We start from the raw sequence: 21,295 nt of genomic DNA, 5'->3' as shown, positions 1-21,295 counted from the left end.
GAGAGTGTGTTATCATGATGAATGAACGAATACTATACTATACCTACTCCCAACCAACGAATGACCGAGAGGATCGTATGATAATGATGATGAAAAAAAACTAACCTCCCTCTCTCTACTTCAAAAGGAACAGTTAATGCCTGGGAGGATAATATCATGACAACAGAATAAACCCTAAATGACCTCTCTTCCAAAAAAATAATAACAGATAAGGTAATCAAGAGCAATGAACATATACTTCTACTCTAAAATAGGAAGTAAAGTTGAAAAGCAAAAAGAGATAGTAATGCCTGGGAGTATCATAACATGATGAATGAGCACTAACATATATTACACTGCCTATTTCACATTATTCTCCTAAAAAAAAATGGAGGTAATTTTTGGAGAAGATCCTCCCATAAAAGAAACAGATAATGTAGGGTATCATGACAACAGAATAAAGTATACTACCCTTCTCTCCCTATCCCCACCCCCATAGAAAACGGAAAAGGTAATCTATGAGAAGATGGTCACATGACAACAGAATAAATACTAATTTACCTAATTCAATAAAGAAGGATGAGAGACCTGGGAGGATTTCTTTACCTCCATAAAAATGGAGGAGGTAATTCCTGCGAGGGCAGTAATATGACCACAAAACAAATACTACATTATCCACTGGTATTTAAAGATAATTCTACTGAAATTAGTTTTTTTTTATTATTCATTTAAAAATTCCTAGTCATAAATCATTTTTTTTATTGTTTCTTGACATTTTGAATAAAATCAAAGTGTAATATCTGTCTTAGCATCTCAACAACGTCAGACGTTTTTATTAATGCTGAAAGTTTAAATATGAATTATGTCCCTTGTTTGTTTCCCAAACTGTTAACACAAATGTGCAAATTAAGAATACATAGTGGGTGTTTGCAGATTACTATATATGTGCCATTTTCAAATACTCCCAGAATTAAATAAGCATAGCCAATTCTGATGTTAATATAGTTAGGATAGATGAAAAAAGCTTTCTCATTTATTCCTTTAAATTTTTAAAAACTATTTTTATTTTAAATTCCATTATTCAAAATTAATTTATTCATAATTATTAATTACAAAAATATTTAGTTACATTTATATTTAGTTGGCATATAACTCATTTATTTTCCTTCATGCATGCTATGAAAGCTTCAGTATTGCTCATGTTTATTTTTATGATTAACATATTTGACAGGCAGGCAATCCTAAGTAATGTATGCTAGTATAGCATGAAAATTTAATTAAGAATTAATAACATTTAATATTTTTAATTATTATTGCTTTCCTATTTTAATATTTATTAAAATCTACACGCATTTATATAAATCTATTATGACGAAATATCTGACAATAAAAATCTTACTATTTTTGAAAATTTTTACTCTTGGAATCTTTTCAAATGAGTAATTTGTTTATTTATTTGCGGACTGTTATCCTCATCTTCATAGTTGTTATTTCACGACGTTTCTGCCAACTATTCTTCTGGTCTTCATCAGGTTGTTAACTGCGACGGGATAGAAATGCTGAGTCTCTTAGCTTTATCCTCAGTAATTACTGTCTTCCATAGTTGCTGTCGTTTCACCACATTTTGGCCAACTAATCCTCAGGCCAGCTTTGGTAGGATTGAAACCGTTATCTCCAGACAATGCTCACCTAGAACCGTAGAGATTCAATGCCTATATCCATTTTGGGGTCCATAACGCAATGGATAGAGGCGTTGAATCTCTTTTCCCACCATTTATGGTCAGCCATACCCGACTTTTTAATCTCTCCACGTACTATGGCTTTTTTATATTCTTTTAACCTTACTTTTTGTGGAAAATATGCCTCACCTTTCTATAGTATTACACTGCCTCAAATCAGCTGAGAATGGCGGAGATGATGATGCAACAAGATATAAACAAAAAACAATTTCCCCCAAAAATATTCATAGCAAAATTCTAACATAGGGAACATTGACGAAAATTAAGACAGCGAAACACATAGAAATAAGAACAAAATATCGATGGAAAATTAACTTTTATTTATAAAATAAAAAAATAAAATTCAATTAAGAAAAAGGAAAAGGGATATATATATAAGTAAATGAAATAGTCTTATGTCAGTCAAATTTTATCGAGAAAAAAATATCCAACAAAGTCAATATTCATATCAAAATATTTGTCTGCTCAGTTTGAGAGGGATCATAAGATATATGAGAGAAAGAGATGAAAACTTTGATTGAAAACTCACAGATTTCTAGGAGTTGATGTCATGCTCTTTGGATAGTTATTTTGGTGAGGGGTGGGGGGTCTCTTAAACTGTTCATCTCCTCTTGATATGCTATTTTTATTACATATTGATCTTGCTTGATGTTGTAGGCAATGGGCTATTCCTTTTTTACATTATACGGATGGTGAAAACTCAAGTTTAGGTACTGTCGAGTAAAGTTGTTTTTCTATATAGGTGACATAAACACCCGGCCAGTGCGAGTTATTAACACATTTAGGAATGATAATTAACTATGGTCTTTTTCCATCATGAACTGTACAGATTGAAATTAAATGACTCAAGCATTTCCAGTTAGTTACATAGAGTACAAAAAATTTCACTATCAAACAAAACTAAAAATAAGGTATTTGAATATAAATTAGTCGAAATACTTGAAACTATTAAAATCTATGTAGCTTTGTTTGTACACTATCGCTTCACAATTTTTATTCAGTAAACTTTAATAATTTTAAGTTAAACTTAAGAGCTTGTTCGCTTGCTTTCCTTTTTATTATTATCAGTATTATAAAGATTAAGCCTCTCTTTCATTTCTTATGAAAAATAAACTTGCATACATGATTATTGAAGTGAGCCAAACACATATACATTCACTTTTATTTTATAGATAATGTTATTTGGCGCATAAAAATAAAATGTTAGAGATCAACTTTTTAGCAGGACAGAAAGCTGAATACTCTTTAAGCAAGTGTCTTGACTAAAAGCTAAAGTTGAACAGTAATTGTCATATTAGTTACTGTTACTGATAATGAACGAAATTGAGGCAATTGTAGAAAATGTCAAAGTTTCTGTAGATGCTCTTTTTTATCTACTGTAAATGTTGTTCTATTTATATCTGTAATGCACAAGTGAGATGTCACCTTATGTATCAATTAACTCAAGTATGACTCATAGTGGTTAAGAGAGTTTCTTTTTGAAAGCAAAATAATTGCCAAGCATAAGTTCAAAATCTCTCTGGTAGAAAGACCCCTTTAACAGCTATGACGTTTTCCTGATAAAAAAAAAAACAAACAATATAACTAAAACACATTCTCTGTTTTCAGGTCTATCCTTTCTAATGTAATAACATATTTTCCAAATATTCTCTACTTCACTTATCACAAACAAATTTTTTTTTATTCCAGGTTTTTATACTTGTTAACATAATGCGAGATTTAAATATTTAAAGATTTGAAAGTTCTTGGGTTAGTAGATGTAGAACAGTTGTGGTAGCAGGATCAATTAGCAGAACTAGACCAGGAAAACCATGGGAGGAAGTGATAAGGATAGATTTAAGAGAAAGAAGTATAAATAAAAACATGGTCAGAGATAGATTTGTTAGGACATTAATTTCTAAAAGCTATATAACATATGCAAGCATGTAAAACAACATGAAAATAAAATGTAATAAAAAAAATAAAAAAATATTGAATTATATTTTCTTTTACTTAAAGATGATGACTTTCCTGACTGTTTCCTAGTAAGATTGCTCAGTTTGTAAAATTTGTTCATGTAGTCTTGAATATATATGTTAACTAGATGCATATAACCAGTGTTGCCCAGAATCATTACTTTTATTTATTTTTGTTTCTTGTTTTTTTAACTTAATATGTTCGATTTTGTCCTTATTCTTAATTTTTAAGCAAATTTTGACACCTTTGTAAAAATAATTCAATGATCAATTTTGCAATAAAATTGATATATTATGAAATGATGAAATTTAAATCCCATAAGATAAATTCTTACTTTTGGGAGACATTTTAGGATGGTCATCCTTAGATTTTAGGCATGTGATATTACAAGTTATTTTTTTATAGAACACTAGCAGGGGTGCCCGGCGTTGCTCGGGTGTTTGGAGGTGTATGCTGTGCAAAAAAAGCAAAAAATCAAAAAAAATGGTTAATTTTTTAAAACTTTGACCCCTATTATGACCCCTTAAAATTTATAGTTTCGGGCTCAAATCACTTTATTAAGTTAGATCCAGGTTCAAGGAACCTATATCTAAAATTTCAAGTGTCTAGACCCAAAATTGTCGGAGGAGTTTGGTAGAGTTCTTAAAGGTCAAATCGTTGAAATTTGACCCCTTAACAGCCAAATTTCTGGCTGACACCCGTCACATCGATTTTTCCAAATCTCAGTACCCGGTATTTCAAATTTCGAGTCTATAGACTAAAAATTGACAGAGTTATTGCGTAGGGAAATGTACACAGACATACAGACACACAGACAGACAGACAGACACGTTCACTTTTATAGATATATAGATTTTTAATGTCTTAAATAATTAATTGTAAATCAAATTTCTCTATTACTCGTAGGAGGAAGGAAAATAATTGACATCAAAGTTTAAAAAAAAAAAAAAAAAAAAAGTGATTTTTAAATTTTTAAACTCATTTCTTATGAGAATGAAAGTTAAAAGCCAAATGAATGTTGGTTGTTATATTTACAAAAATTTCGTTTTTAATAGATCTCTTATCAAAATCAAATTAATTTTATCATGGTATCATTTGGTAATTAAATTAAATACAAGTGAATAAAATAGACTTAAAATTAGAACTATGTTTATTTAAAATTAAAATCTATTGTAAACAGTCATGTAAAAACATTAAGACACACATTATCTAGTTTGCTTATTATATAGATATCATGAATTTTGTTGCTATTTATTTCATTTATAATTATTTCTTTTTAAGTTTGATGTCTTCTGGGTTTTTATTATTATTATTATCAGAATACTAACTGCACCTTTCTGGTGCTGCCCAGGATACAGTTAAGTCATTTTTGTTTATAATTGTTATTTGTTTTAAACTTATACTGAACAGGAAATAAAATTTTAGCTGAAAGAGAGACAGTTATGTTTATATTCTTCAATACAAATAGGAGCGATTCCCCTTGACGATTTTGATTTTTTTTTGGTCATAACTGAAAATGTTTCTAGTGGTTTGAATAGAACTACATTTTTTTTTTTAATTAACTGTAGCCAAGTGCATTACTATAGTGCCAATAATATGGTGCAACAATCAAACATGAAAAATAAGCTAGTCAGAATCAAAACTTCATATATCAGGTTAGATGCTATTTAGGTGTAACTTTTTAAAATCTGACTCAACAACTTTATATATTGGAAGAAGATTGAATATTTATTATGCAACTGATAAACAATCATCTTATTTTAATGCATACGATGAAAAATCAATTGTTGTTACTCATATTTTGTCAATTTCAAACTATTTTATTTGCAGTAAATGGTTAAAAGAGACTTTAATATTTTTTTAATGCAAATCACATTTAGGTAGGAAAAATTGAAGAGATATTTTGATAACTTAATAAAATTTACATAAGTATTATAAAACTCTAAACTTAAACAGAAATATTTAATTGTATATAATTTGAAAGGAAATCTATTACAAATGGAGATTTGATATCAGTCTGTCTCAAGTCAAAACTATACTAATCTTTTAATGTTCAGTTCAGTTTTCTACACTATTTCAGATTAAAGTATTATCTTTCAATACTCAATCAAGTGTAGTATATGTTCTGTTGTCATAATAATACCCTCTTAGGCATTTTCTCCTCTTTTTTTAAAGGAGGATAATAGTGTAGTATCTGTTGTGTAATCATGAGACTATACTCTCAGCTATTACCTCCTCCGTTGAGGGTTGTGTAGCATATATTCATAATTGTCATTAAACCATCCTCTCAGGCATTATTTCCTTCTTGGGGGAGAAAGGTAGTGAGAAAACTATGTGACTATCAATCGTATAGTTTTAATGCACAAACAAGTGAAAATCCATACATTCTTGTGATGTTTTCAGAAATTTCACATGTTAAACATTTAGTTTTGGTTATTACTTTTTAATAAATTTGAAATTGAACTATTTTTTCTAAATGGCACCAAAATATATGTTACTAAGATCATCGTCAATTAGTCTGTAACAATGATGGAGTTGTAGACTGGTGAATTGTCCTGGTGGAAATACCACCGATCTGATTTGAAGAGTGCTGGCTTCTTCCAACGGAATCTCTTCCTGAACTCCCTTAAAACCTCAACACAGTATTCCCTGTTTACTGTCTGTTCAGTGGGAACCCAGTGTATGTAGATCATGCCTGTGTTGTCAAAAAAAAAAAAAGGGGAATCATAAGTTTTTGCGTGGATTTGCTGTCTGGCCTTCTTAGGTCTGGGAGAGACAGCATGCTTCCACTGGGAACTGTCTCTTAGTCTCTGGATCATAACAGTAGAGACCAGCTATCACAGGTCACTAGAGCATCATGAACTGTAGGATATAAATTGATCAGCTCCACCGTCTCCCTTCTGTCATGACGTCGTCTTTCTTTCTCTTATACCACTCAAAAATGGTTGATTCATGCAATATGGTCCAGAAACAGTTTGAAGCATTTAATCCGTTTCTGCAACATTTTTTTCCAAGTTTAAAACAGAATTTTATTGTATATTGCTCGTTTAAAGTGTCCTCATGTCCAGCTTGCATTTCTTGAAATTCACCAGCTGCGACAATCAGGCTTTAGTAGTAAGGTATATTCCAATTCCTGCTGTAGCTGTTCATTTAAACCTGAAATCATAAAAATTGGTCAGACATCTTATAAGACATATAGCAATAACATACTGAATTTTCAGAAGTCTACGATAATTTTAAATGCCTGTACAAAAAAGTTTGGAAACTTATTTAAGGCACCTCATACATAACTAAAAAAAATACTGGGCATCACCTAGGGTCCTAACTTTCGTAAATAAACTTAACTAAAAATTGTAATTTGAAATGGTGACATTAAATCAGACTGACATTATTTTTTGTTGTTTTCTCTTGCTTTCCCTCTCCCTTTATGTAAGAGAGAGAGAGAATTGAATGCAGGTCAGCTACTTATCAAAAAAAAAAAAAAAGGAGAAGGAAGAGCAATGGCCAACAAAAAGGTAGATATGAAACAATTGTATTTTTTTAAATAGGTAAAAAAAAAAAAGCACTTCCTGGTTCCTTTATTCATAACTTACAAAAAATAAAATGTTGGTCAAGATTAAATATTAAAATTGATGAAATTGATAGAAAATAACATTTTATTTTTAATAACATGGACTAATATTTAGCTTAAGTCACTAATAAAACAAATGCTTTATGACGTTCGCAATAAAAAGTGATTAATCGCAAAAGCACGGGTTGATATATGTTTTTACTTATATATAAGATTGATGAAAGTACTTTACAATAACTGAACTACAACTTTGAAAATAAATAAAATATAACTATTCTAAGTAATAAAATGTTATAAAATAGTTTATATAATAAATTTGTTTCCAAAGAGTTTTTTTTTTAATATAAAATATTTAAAATAAACAAAATAAGAACAAATGTTAAGATAAACTTGAGAAATTGTTAAAATATATGAGTTTTTAACAGCAAACCATGTGATCCAACCAAAGTTTGTTTACTTTAAAGCAAACTTACTTTTATTGAATAGACAAAGTAATAATAGGTCAATTTTACCACTGCTTTATATGTCAGCTTTGAAAAGCAATTGACTATAGTTACTGAAGGGCTTTTTATTTCCTTTGAAAAGAGAATTGGAAAATAACACTGATAATGCCAAACTAGTTGCACTCAAAAGTACAAACAGTGATTTTTTTTTTCCATTTAAAGTAGCTTATATACTTTGAGCATTCATAGTAATTGGATCTGTGGAAATTCTAAGAAGAACGGTTTTAATTTCAGCATTTATCTACTGAATAAGTATATTTATTCTCAGCTACACATTTGTACATATCTCTCTCAGAGGGTTTCATCCCTACCCCTCTTCTCTCTGGCTGTTACTGTTGGATGCCAAATGTGACAATATTTGGTATATGCAGATACAAAGACATAAAATAGGTTATCGTCATTATATTAATGGCAGTGGTTATGTATATTAATCGTATCTATAAAGCTAAACGAGATTTTCCCCTATTTTCTTGACCGATATGGCTTTATAAACAAAAGCTGCATAACACTTCTTGCACACAAACTGGTAATTATCTCTCAACCTACCTGTAATTCTACTGCACTTCTTGGATACACAAATATAAAAGGATGAGCTTCACCTGATTCTGTTTCTATAAACTGAGCAGGGGAACTTTCCTTTTTCCAACACTACAGCCATGGATCATCACTCTCAAACCTTTACTTTCCATAGCATTCTCCCAAGTCTTTAACAGCCTACTCACTGACAAGCAACTGATTCCATTATCCAACATCAACAGCTGATGTGCTGACTGTAATATCACAGAGGATCAGTGAATCTATTGACAGAGGCTTCACTTTGAGAGCAATAGCTCTTGGCATATCAGAGGCTTTTGATAAGGTTTGCCATAAAGGTCTACTTCACAAGCTTGCGAGCTATGTCTTCTCAACCATCAAATCATCTCTCTGATAAGTCTATAAAAGTAGTCATTGATAGGCAGAAGTCTAAAGCATATGTTATCAATGAAGGCATGCCTCAGATACTCACTTTGCTCAGATTCAAATGAATGGTTCTCTCTTTAATCAAGTCCACTGCTTCGATAAGCTTCTAGAACTGACATTCACTTCAGACCGGTATAAAAGTCAAATATGTACTAAAGTGGAGTATTGTTGCCACATCTGGAGAGTTGCTGCTCAGAGCCCCCTTTCCTGTTTTGACAGAATACAAAATTGTCTTTGAAATCTAGTGAGGGATGCCCTCTTCCCTCCCCCCTACAAGCACTTTCTCACGGATGAGCTGTTGCTAGACTTTCACTACTCTATCAGTTTCTCCATGGTAAGTGTTGAACTGAGCTCCAATCTATGGTTGTCCCTGTAAAACATTCACAACAAAAACTTGTTTAGCTACAACCACTGCCAATAATTTCTTTTTCTTCCTCTGTGTACCTAAAAACTAAACAGAGCTCCCATGAGTAGAGCTTCTTTCCAAAAACTACTTGTCTGTGTGACACAATACTGTGAGGTTGCTTCCCAGCTGATTATAACAGTCATTTTCAAGTCCAATGTTGAGCAATTCTCTTAAATAATCAAATTTTGCCCAATTTTGTAGCAATCACCACAATATTATCTCATTGTCCACCTAACAAACTCATTAACCTTCATTAACTCTTCAGTGGTCTTTTGCCCTTGATAAGCAAGGATTCTTAAAAAAAAAAAAAAAAAAAAAATTAACACGTACACATACTATTGTTTCATGCTCTAAAGTATCGAATGAACCATACAAAAGTCTGTGGCGAACACTTTTGAGAAACAAACGAAAAGCATTGGATACAATAGAGAAAACTAATGTATTCCTACTTTAAAAAGATAAAAGTTTTTTTTACATATTTTAAAAAATACAATTGTTTTATATTCACCATTTTGTTGGCTATTACTCTCCCTTTTTTTTTTTTTTTTTGATAAGTAGCTGAGCTACATTCGATTCTCTCTCTCTCTCTAATATATATACTAGGAGGCCGCCCGGCATTGCCCAGTTGTAAAATATGCTTAAATATATTTTGATTAATTCAGACTTTGTATTTATTATTATGCTATATTGGATCCAATATATAGTAATGATTTAAAAGGTTTAAAAAAAAAAAAAAAAATTTTTTTTAAATGACTCATGCACCACCACCAAAAATCGAAATCCAAACATTTAGCTTATGATTTACTGTTTCCTTTGATGTTAATGCCGGAGCTATGAAGACATGTTTGCTGCAAGGTTAAAAATTAAAACATGAACTAATAGCTATTACATTATGCATGCATATTGTAATGCCATCGTTTGCCCTTTATCTGAGAAATTCCATTTTTTTTAATTTTCACACCGATTTTCTCCAGCTAAAACCAAATATAAAGTTCTGCATGGGTTCAAATACCCTATATATTAAGTTTCATGTCTGTAGACCAAAAACTCAGAGAGGAGTTTGTTAGGCAATTTTTTTAAAGCAAATATATATACCCATGCATAAGAAAGAGGTTTGTGTTTACTATAACCTTTTTACACAAATATTACGCAAGTATAAATTACATAGAATATCTGCATGAATATAATTACACGTAATAGTTAACTAAAGATGATCATCTCATAAGAAAACAAAAAAAAAAACAATAGAGAATTAAAATGAATGTTTAAAAGAATATGCAAATTAGCTAGATCTTTCTCAGATGAATGCAATTCCATGCATGACCCATATATAACAAAATTGTGCTTTCTTTTTAAATAAATAAAAAAGTTTTTTTAAATATATCAATACACAAAAAAAAAATTTATAGAAGTATATATATATATATAAGAGAGAAAAAATGCCTGTTAATTCTGACAACTTTCTGACACACTTCTGTGCATTGCTTCAACAACCTTCACCAATCACTTGCTTGCCACAAATTTATGCAAAGTTCATTAGACAACATATCTAGTCATTGTCAAAAGTTTTTCAAACGACACTTGAAACAGTGAGTATTTTATAAGCCTTTCATATTCGTTTATTTAAACATTGAAAATTCATACTTTGAATAACAAACACGTTTATGCTTATTATATTGACTTACAATATGATTTGACGACAGTCTTTTTACATCGGTTGCTCTTTCAATAACATACATACTGCCATATAACTGTCAAAAAATGATTGTAGGGCATAACTTTTATTAAACCACCTTTTATAATTTTTAAAATAAACATTATTACAATAATTAGGATTATATAGAAACAACAAATATAAATAATCTTGGTTTTCAAATTTCTAATAATCCTGATGTATTAAGAGATTGAAAAATTTTAAAACTGCTTAAATTGAATTTTATAAATAGAGATTAAAACATTACCTTACCAAAAATAGTTAAAGTTTTATAACAACTTGGTTTAATTAATTAAAGGACAAAAATTTAATTACAAAAAGATTCAGGGATAATTAAATTTTATTTTCAAAATCCTATATTTCGTAACTAAGTAAATAGTTTGATTAAATAAGAACAAAACAAAAATGAAGATAAAAGACTCCCGGGCAACGTCGGGTACAACTTTTTTTAATATAATTAACAAAAGTATTAGAAATTAATTTAAAAGTTGGCACATCAGGAAAGCTTTAGTTTTCTGCATTAGAAAAAAAAAAGTTAAGAAAGTTTTATGCTCAGTTTTCTCAAAAAGTCTCAGTTATTTTGTTTCACTAACCATTTAGATTAGTCCAATTCCAAGAGAGCATTCAGTCAGTAAGAAAGATAAGCCACTTACCTTATATTTGCAATCTTCACTCCCTGATATAATTAAACCATTGACTGAATTCCATTCAAGTACTAATATGATACCATCATGACCTTTCCACTGAAATAACAAGCACAAAACTTTCACATACAAAATACATGTGGTTTCCATTAAAATTAAGAAAATATTTCAGAGAAATGTGATGTAACATTTTGCTGAATTAAAATAACCTCTTAAATAATGGTTTTCATAAATTTTCATGAAACTTTTTTTAAAAATATGCTGGATAAATATTGAATCCAAAATTGTAGTCTATAATTAAATTATTTAAATACAAAACATTTTTTTAAAATATGCTGAATAAATATTGAATCCAAAATTGTAGTCTATAATCAAATTATTTAAATACAAAATTTTTTTTTAAAATATGCTGAATAAATATTGAATCCAAAATTGTAGTCTATAATCAAATTATTTAAATACAAAACTTTTTTTAAAATATGCTGAATAAATATTGAATCCAAAATTGTAGTCTATAATCAAATTATTTAAATACAAAACATTTTTTTAAAATATGCTGAATAAATATTGAATCCAAAATTGTAGTCTATAATCAAATTATTTAAATACAAAACTTTTTTTAAAATATGCTGAATAAATATTGAATCCAAAATTGTAGTCTATAATCAAATTATTTAAATACAAAAATTTTTTTTAAAATATGCTGAATAAATATTGAATCCAAAATTGAAGTCTATAATCAAATTATTTAAATACAAAACATTTTTTTTAAATATGCTGAATAAATATTGAATCCAAAATTGTAGTCTATAATCAAATTATTTAAATACAAAACATTTTTTTTAAATATGCTGAATAAATATTGAATCCAAAATTGTAGTCTATAATCAAATTATTTAAATACAAAACTTTTTTTAAAAATATGCTGAATAAATATTGAATCCAAAATTGTAGTCTATAATCAAATTATTTAAATACAAAACATTTTTTTTAAATATGCTGAATAAATATTGAATCCAAAATTGTAGTCTATAATAAAATTATTTAAATACAAAAATTTTTTTTAAAATATGCTGAATAAATATTGAATCCAAAATTGTAGTCTATAATCAAATTATTTAAATACAAAACTTTTTTTAAAAATATGCTGAATAAATATTGAATCCAAAATTGTAGTCTATAATCAAATTATTTAAATACAAAACATTTTTTTTAAATATGCTGAATAAATATTGAATCCAAAATTGTAGTCTATAATCAAATTATTTAAATACAAAAATTTTTTTAAAATATGCTGAATAAATATTGAATCCAAAATTGTAGTCTATAATTAAATTATTTAAATACAAAACTTTTTTAAAAAATATGCTGAATAAATATTGAATCCAAAATTGTAGTCTATAATCAAATTATTTAAATACAAAAATTTTTTTTAGAATATGCTGAATAAATATTGAATCCAAAATTGTAGTCTATAATCAAATTATTTAAATACAAAACATTTTTTTTAAATATGCTGAATAAATATTGAATCCAAATATGTAGTCTATAATCAAATTATTTAAATACAAAACATTTTTTTAAAATATGCTGAATAAATATTGAATCCAAAATTGTAGTCTATAATCAAATTATTTAAATACAAAACTTTTTTTAAAAATATGCTGAATAAATATTGAATCCAAAATTGTAGTCTATAATCAAATTATTTAAATACAAAACATTTTTTTTAAATATGCTGAATAAATATTGAATCCAAAATTGTAGTCTATAATCAAATTATTTAAATACAAAAATTTTTTTTAAAATATGCTGAATAAATATTGAATCCAAAATTGTAGTCTATAATCAAATTATTTAAATACAAAACTTTTTTTAAAAATATGCTGAATAAATATTGAATCCAAAATTGTAGTCTATAATCAAATTATTTAAATACAAAACATTTTTTTTAAATATGCTGAATAAATATTGAATCCAAAATTGTAGTCTATAATCAAATTATTTAAATACAAAAACTTTTTTTAAAAATATGCTGAATAAATATTGAATCCAAAATTGTAGTCTATAATCAAATTATTTAAATACAAAACTTTTTTTAAAAATATGCTGAATAAATATTGAATCCAAAATTGTAGTCTATAATCAAATTATTTAAATACAAAAATTTTTTTTAAAATATGCTGAATAAATATTGAATCCAAAATTGTAGTCTATAATGAAATTATTTAAATACAAAACTTTTTTTTAAAATATGCTGAATAAATATTGAATCCAAAATTGTAGTCTATAATCAAATTATTTAAATACAAAAATTTTTTTAAAAATATGCTGAATAAATATTGAATCCAAAATTGTAGTCTATAATCAAATTATTTAAATACAAAAATTTTTTTTAAAATATGCTGAATAAATATTGAATCCAAAATTGTAGTCTATAATCAAATTATTTAAATACAAAACATTTTTTAAAAATATGCTGAATAAATATTGAATCCAAAATTGTAGTCTATAATCAAATTATTTAAATACAAAACTTTTTTTTAAAATATGCTGAATAAATATTGAATCCAAAATTGTAGTCTATAATCAAATTATTTAAATACAAAACTTTTTTTTTAAAATATGCTGAATAAATATTGAATCCAAAATTGTAGTCTATAATCAAATTATTTAAATACAAAACATTTTTTAAAAATATGCTGAATAAATATTGAATCCAAAATTGTAGTCTATAATCAAATTATTTAAATACAAAACTTTTTTTTAAAATATGCTGAATAAATATTGAATCCAAAATTGTAGTCTATAATCAAATTATTTAAATACAAAACTTTTTTTTAAAATATGCTGAATAAATATTGAATCCAAAATTGTAGTCTATAATCAAATTATTTAAATACAAAACATTTTTTAAAAATATGCTGAATAAATATTGAATCCAAAATTGTAGTCTATAATCAAATTATTTAAATACAAAACTTTTTTTTAAAATATGCTGAATAAATATTGAATCCAAAATTGTAGTCTATAATCAAATTATTTAAATACAAAACTTTTTTTTTAAAATATGCTGAATAAATATTGAATCCAAAATTGTAGTCTATAATCAAATTATTTAAATACAAAACATTTTTTAAAAATATGCTGAATAAATATTGAATCCAAAATTGTAGTCTATAATCAAATTATTTAAATACAAAACTTTTTTTTAAAATATGCTGAATAAATATTGAATCCAAAATTGTAGTCTATAATCAAATTATTTAAATACAAAACATTTTTTAAAAATATGCTGAATAAATATTGAATCCAAAATTGTAGTCTATAATCAAATTATTTAAATACAAAACATTTTTTAAAAATATGCTGAATAAATATTGAATCCAAAATTGTAGTCTATAATCAAATTATTTAAATACAAAACTTTTTTTTAAAATATGCTGAATAAATATTGAATCCAAAATTGTAGTCTATAATTAAATTATTTAAATACAAAACTTTTTTTAAAAATATGCTGAATAAATATTGAATCCAAAATTGTAGTCTATAATCAAATTATTTAAATACAAAACATTTTTTAAAAATATGCTGAATAAATATTGAATCCAAAATTGTAGTCTATAATTAAATTATTTAAATACAAAACATTTTTTAAAAATATGCTGAATAAATATTGAATCCAAAATTGTAGTCTATAATTAAATTATTTAAATACAAAACTTTTTTTTAAAATATGCTGAATAAATATTGAATCCAAAATTGTAGTCTATAATTAAATTATTTAAATACAAAACGTTTTTTAAAAATATGCTGAATAAATATTGAATCCAAAATTGTAGTCTATAATTAAATTATTTAAATACAAAACTTTTTTTTAAAATATGCTGAATAAATATTGAATCCAAAATTGTAGTCTATAATCAAATTATTTAAATACAAAACATTTTTTAAAAATATGCTGAATAAATATTGAATCCAAAATTGTAGTCTATAATTAAATTATTTAAATACAAAACTTTTTTTAAAAATATGCTGAATAAATATTGAATCCAAAATTGTAGTCTATAATTAAATTATTTAAATACAAAACATTTTTTAAAAATATGCTGAATAAATATTGAATCCAAAATTGTAGTCTATAATTAAATTATTTAAATACAAAACTTTTTTTAAAAATATGCTGAATAAATATTGAATCCAAAATTGTAGTCTATAATCAAATTATTTAAATACAAAACTTTTTTTTAAAATATGCTGAATAAATATTGAATCAAAAATTGTAGTCTATAATTAAATTATTTAAATACAAAACATTTTTTAAAAATATGCTGAATAAATATTGAATCCAAAATTGTAGTCTATAATTAAATTATTTAAATACAAAACTTTTTTTAAAAATATGCTGAATAAATATTGAATCCAAAATTGTAGTCTATAATCAAATTATTTAAATACAAAACATTTTTTAAAAATATGCTGAATAAATATTGAATCCAAAATTGTAGTCTATAATTAAATTATTTAAATACAAAACTTTTTTTTAAAATATGCTGAATAAATATTGAATCCAAAATTGTAGTCTATAATCAAATTATTTAAATACAAAACATTTTTTAAAAATATGCTGAATAAATATTGAATCCAAAATTGTAGTCTATAATCAAATTATTTAAATACAAAACTTTTTTTTAAAATATGCTGAATAAATATTGAATCCAAAATTGTAGTCTATAATTAAATTATTTAAATACAAAACTTTTTTTAAAAATATGCTGAATAAATATTGAATCCAAAATTGTAGTCTATAATCAAATTATTTAAATACAAAACATTTTTTAAAAATATGCTGAATAAATATTGAATCCAAAATTGTAGTCTATAATTAAATTATTTAAATACAAAACATTTTTTAAAAATATGCTGAATAAATATTGAATCCAAAATTGTAGTCTATAATTAAATTATTTAAATACAAAACTTTTTTTTAAAATATGCTGAATAAATATTGAATCCAAAATTGTAGTCTATAATTAAATTATTTAAATACAAAACGTTTTTTAAAAATATGCTGAATAAATATTGAATCCAAAATTGTAGTCTATAATTAAATTATTTAAATACAAAACTTTTTTTAAAAATATGCTGAATAAATATTGAATCCAAAATTGTAGTCTATAATCAAATTATTTAAATACAAAACATTTTTTAAAAATATGCTGAATAAATATTGAATCCAAAATTGTAGTCTATAATTAAATTATTTAAATACAAAACTTTTTTTAAAAATATGCTGAATAAATATTGAATCCAAAATTGTAGTCTATAATTAAATTATTTAAATACAAAACATTTTTTAAAAATATGCTGAATAAATATTGAATCCAAAATTGTAGTCTATAATTAAATTATTTAAATACAAAACTTTTTTTAAAAATATGCTGAATAAATATTGAATCCAAAATTGTAGTCTATAATCAAATTATTTAAATACAAAACTTTTTTTTAAAATATGCTGAATAAATATTGAATCCAAAATTGTAGTCTATAATTAAATTATTTAAATACAAAACATTTTTTAAAAATATGCTGAATAAATATTGAATCCAAAATTGTAGTCTATAATTAAATTATTTAAATACAAAACTTTTTTTAAAAATATGCTGAATAAATATTGAATCCAAAATTGTAGTCTATAATCAAATTATTTAAATACAAAACATTTTTTAAAAATATGCTGAATAAATATTGAATCCAAAATTGTAGTCTATAATTAAATTATTTAAATACAAAACTTTTTTTTAAAATATGCTGAATAAATATTGAATCCAAAATTGTAGTCTATAATCAAATTATTTAAATACAAAACATTTTTTAAAAATATGCTGAATAAATATTGAATCCAAAATTGTAGTCTATAATCAAATTATTTAAATACAAAAATTTTTTTTAAAATATGCTGAATAAATATTGAATCCAAAATTGTAGTCTATAATTAAATTATTTAAATACAAAACTTTTTTTTAAAATATGCTGAATAAATATTGAATCCAAAATTGTAGTCTATAATCAAATTATTTAAATACAAAACATTTTTTTTAAATATGCTGAATAAATATTGAATCCAAAATTGTAGTCTATAATCAAATTATTTAAATACAAAACTTTTTTTAAAAATATGCTGAATAAATATTGAATCCAAAATTGTAGTCTATAATCAAATTATTTAAATACAAAACATTTTTTTTAAATATGCTGAATAAATATTGAATCCAAAATTGTAGTCTATAATCAAATTATTTAAATACAAAACATTTTTTTAAAAATATGCTGAATAAATATTGAATCCAAAATTGTAGTCTATAATCAAATTATTTAAATACAAAACATTTTTTTTAAATATGCTGAATAAATATTGAATCCAAAATTGTAGTCTATAATCAAATTATTTAAATACAAAAATTTTTTTTAAAATATGCTGAATAAATATTGAATCCAAAATTGTAGTCTATAATCAAATTATTTAAATACAAAACTTTTTTTTAAAATATGCTGAATAAATATTGAATCCAAAATTGTAGTCTATAATCAAATTATTTAAATACAAAACTTTTTTTTAAAATATGCTGAATAAATATTGAATCCAAAATTGTAGTCTATAATCAAATTATTTAAATACAAAACTTTTTTTAAAAATATGCTGAATAAATATTGAATCCAAAATTGTAGTCTATAATCAAATTATTTAAATACAAAACTTTTTTTAAAAATATGCTGAATAAATATTGAATCCAAAATTGTAGTCTATAATCAAATTATTTAAATACAAAACATTTTTTAAAAATATGCTGAATAAATATTGAATCCAAAATTGTAGTCTATAGTCAAATTATTTAAATACAAAAATTTTTTTTAAAATATGCTGAATAAATATTGAATCCAAAATTGTAGTCTATAATCAAATTATTTAAATACAAAACATTTTTTTTAAATATGCTGAATAAATATTGAATCCAAAATTGTAGTCTATAATCAAATTATTTAAATACAAAACTTTTTTTAAAAATATGCTGAATAAATATTGAATCCAAAATTGTAGTCTATAATTAAATTATTTAAATACAAAACTTTTTTTAAAAATATGCTGAATAAATATTGAATCCAAAATTGTAGTCTATAATCAAATTATTTAAATACAAAACATTTTTTAAAAATATGCTGAATAAATATTGAATCCAAAATTGTAGTCTATAATTAAATTATTTAAATACAAAACTTTTTTTAAAAATATGCTGAATAAATATTGAATCCAAAATTGTAGTCTATAATTAAATTATTTAAATACAAAACATTTTTTAAAAATATGCTGAATAAATATTGAATCCAAAATTGTAGTCTATAATTAAATTATTTAAATACAAAACATTTTTTTAAAAATATGCTGAATAAATATTGAATCCAAAATTGTAGTCTATAATCAAATTATTTAAATACAAAACTTTTTTTTAAAATATGCTGAATAAATATTGAATCCAAAATTGTAGTCTATAATTAAATTATTTAAATACAAAACATTTTTTAAAAATATGCTGAATAAATATTGAATCCAAAATTGTAGTCTATAATTAAATTATTTAAATACAAAACTTTTTTTAAAAATATGCTGAATAAATATTGAATCCAAAATTGTAGTCTATAATCAAATCATTTAAATACAAAACATTTTTTAAAAATATGCTGAATAAATATTGAATCCAAAATTGTAGTCTATAATCAAATTATTTAAATACAAAACATTTTTTTTAAATATGCTGAATAAATATTGAATCCAAAATTGTAGTCTATAATCAAATTATTTAAATACAAAACATTTTTTTAAAAATATGCTGAATAAATATTGAATCCAAAATTGTAGTCTATAATCAAATTATTTAAATACAAAACATTTTTTTTAAATATGCTGAATAAATATTGAATCCAAAATTGTAGTCTATAATCAAATTATTTAAATACAAAAATTTTTTTTAAAATATGCTGAATAAATATTGAATCCAAAATTGTAGTCTATAATCAAATTATTTAAATACAAAACTTTTTTTTAAAATATGCGTAATAAATATTGAATCCAAAATTGTAGTCTATAATCAAATTATTTAAATACAAAACTTTTTTTTAAAATATGCTGAATAAATATTGAATCCAAAATTGTAGTCTATAATCAAATTATTTAAATACAAAACTTTTTTTAAAAATATGCTGAATAAATATTGAATCCAAAATTGTAGTCTATAATCAAATTATTTAAATACAAAACTTTTTTTAAAAATATGCTGAATAAATATTGAATCCAAAATTGTAGTCTATAATCAAATTATTTAAATACAAAACATTTTTTAAAAATATGCTGAATAAATATTGAATCCAAAATTGTAGTCTATAATCAAATTATTTAAATACAAAAATTTTTTTTAAAATATGCTGAATAAATATTGAATCCAAAATTGTAGTCTATAATCAAATTATTTAAATACAAAACATTTTTTTTAAATATGCTGAATAAATATTGAATCCAAAATTGTAGTCTATAATCAAATTATTTAAATACAAAACTTTTTTTAAAAATATGCTGAATAAATATTGAATCCAAAATTGTAGTCTATAATCAAATTATTTAAATACAAAACATTTTTTTTAAATATGCTGAATAAATATTGAATCCAAAATTGTAGTCTATAATTAAATTATTTAAATACAAAAATTTTTTTAAAAATATGCTGAATAAATATTGAATCCAAAATTGTAGTCTATAATCAAATTATTTAAATACAAAACATTTTTTTTAAATATGCTGAATAAATATTGAATCCAAAATTGTAGTCTATAATCAAATTATTTAAATACAAAAATTTTTTTTAAAATATGCTGAATAAATATTGAATCCAAAATTGTAGTCTATAATCAAATTATTTAAATACAAAAATTTTTTTTAAAATATGCTGAATAAATATTGAATCCAAAATTGTAGTCTATAATCAAATTATTTAAATACAAAAATTTTTTTTAAAATATGCTGAATAAATATTGAATCCAAAATTGTAGTCTATAATCAAATTATTTAAATACAAAAATTTTTTTAAAAATATGCTGGATAAATATTGAATCCAAAATTGTAGTCTATAATCAAATTATTTAAATACAAAACTTTTTTTTTTAAAATATGCTGAATAAATATTGAATCCAAAATTGTAGTCTATAATCAAATTATTTAAATACAAAACATTTTTTTTAAATATGCTGAATAAATATTGAATCCAAAATTGTAGTCTATAATCAAATTATTTAAATACAAAATTTTTTTTAAAAATATGCTGAATAAATATTGAATCCAAAATTGTAGTCTATAATTAAATTATTTAAATACAAAACTTTTTTTTAAAATATGCTGAATAAATATTGAATCCAAAATTGTAGTCTATAATCAAATTATTTAAATAAAAAACTTTTTTTAAAAATATGCTGGATAAATATTGAATCCAAAATTGTAGTCTATAATCAAATTATTTAAATACAAAATTTTTTTTTTTTTAAATATGCTGAATAAATATTGAATCCAAAATTGTAGTCTATAATCAAATTATTTAAATACAAAACTTTTTTTTTAAATATGCTGAATAAATATTGAATCCAAAATTGTAGTCTATAATCAAATTATTTAAATACAAAACTTTTTTTAAAAATATGCTGGATAAATATTGAATCCAAAATTGTAGTCTATAATTAGCAATACACATGAAAAAATTGAAATAGCTTGAAATATTTCAAT

The 21,295-nt window shown here is 23.7% G+C and overlaps 1 protein-coding gene across 2 annotated transcripts in view; it reads right to left on the bottom strand.

Moving 5' to 3' along the window:
• LOC145287976 (intraflagellar transport protein 80 homolog) overlaps positions 1 to 21,295 on the bottom strand; it is a 510,341-nt gene that overhangs the window by 430,923 nt on the left and 58,123 nt on the right. For both annotated transcript variants that reach the window (XR_013869238.1, XM_080135951.1), the window contains exon 6: positions 11,482 to 11,571. Coding sequence is in view for 1 of the 2 variants with exons in the window: in XM_080135951.1 (XP_079992077.1) it covers positions 11,482 to 11,571 (90 nt within the window). In the remaining variant the exon portion in view is untranslated. The remainder of the gene's footprint in view (positions 1 to 11,481; positions 11,572 to 21,295) is intronic.

The sequence above is a fragment of the Euprymna scolopes genome, chromosome 11, assembly GCF_053919585.1.
Source record: "Euprymna scolopes isolate OS-2025 chromosome 11, ASM5391958v1, whole genome shotgun sequence".
Lineage (NCBI taxonomy): Eukaryota > Metazoa > Mollusca > Cephalopoda > Sepiida > Sepiolidae > Euprymna > Euprymna scolopes.
Note: the sequence above shows the minus strand (reverse complement) of the source record. Positions and strands in the feature narration are given on the sequence as shown.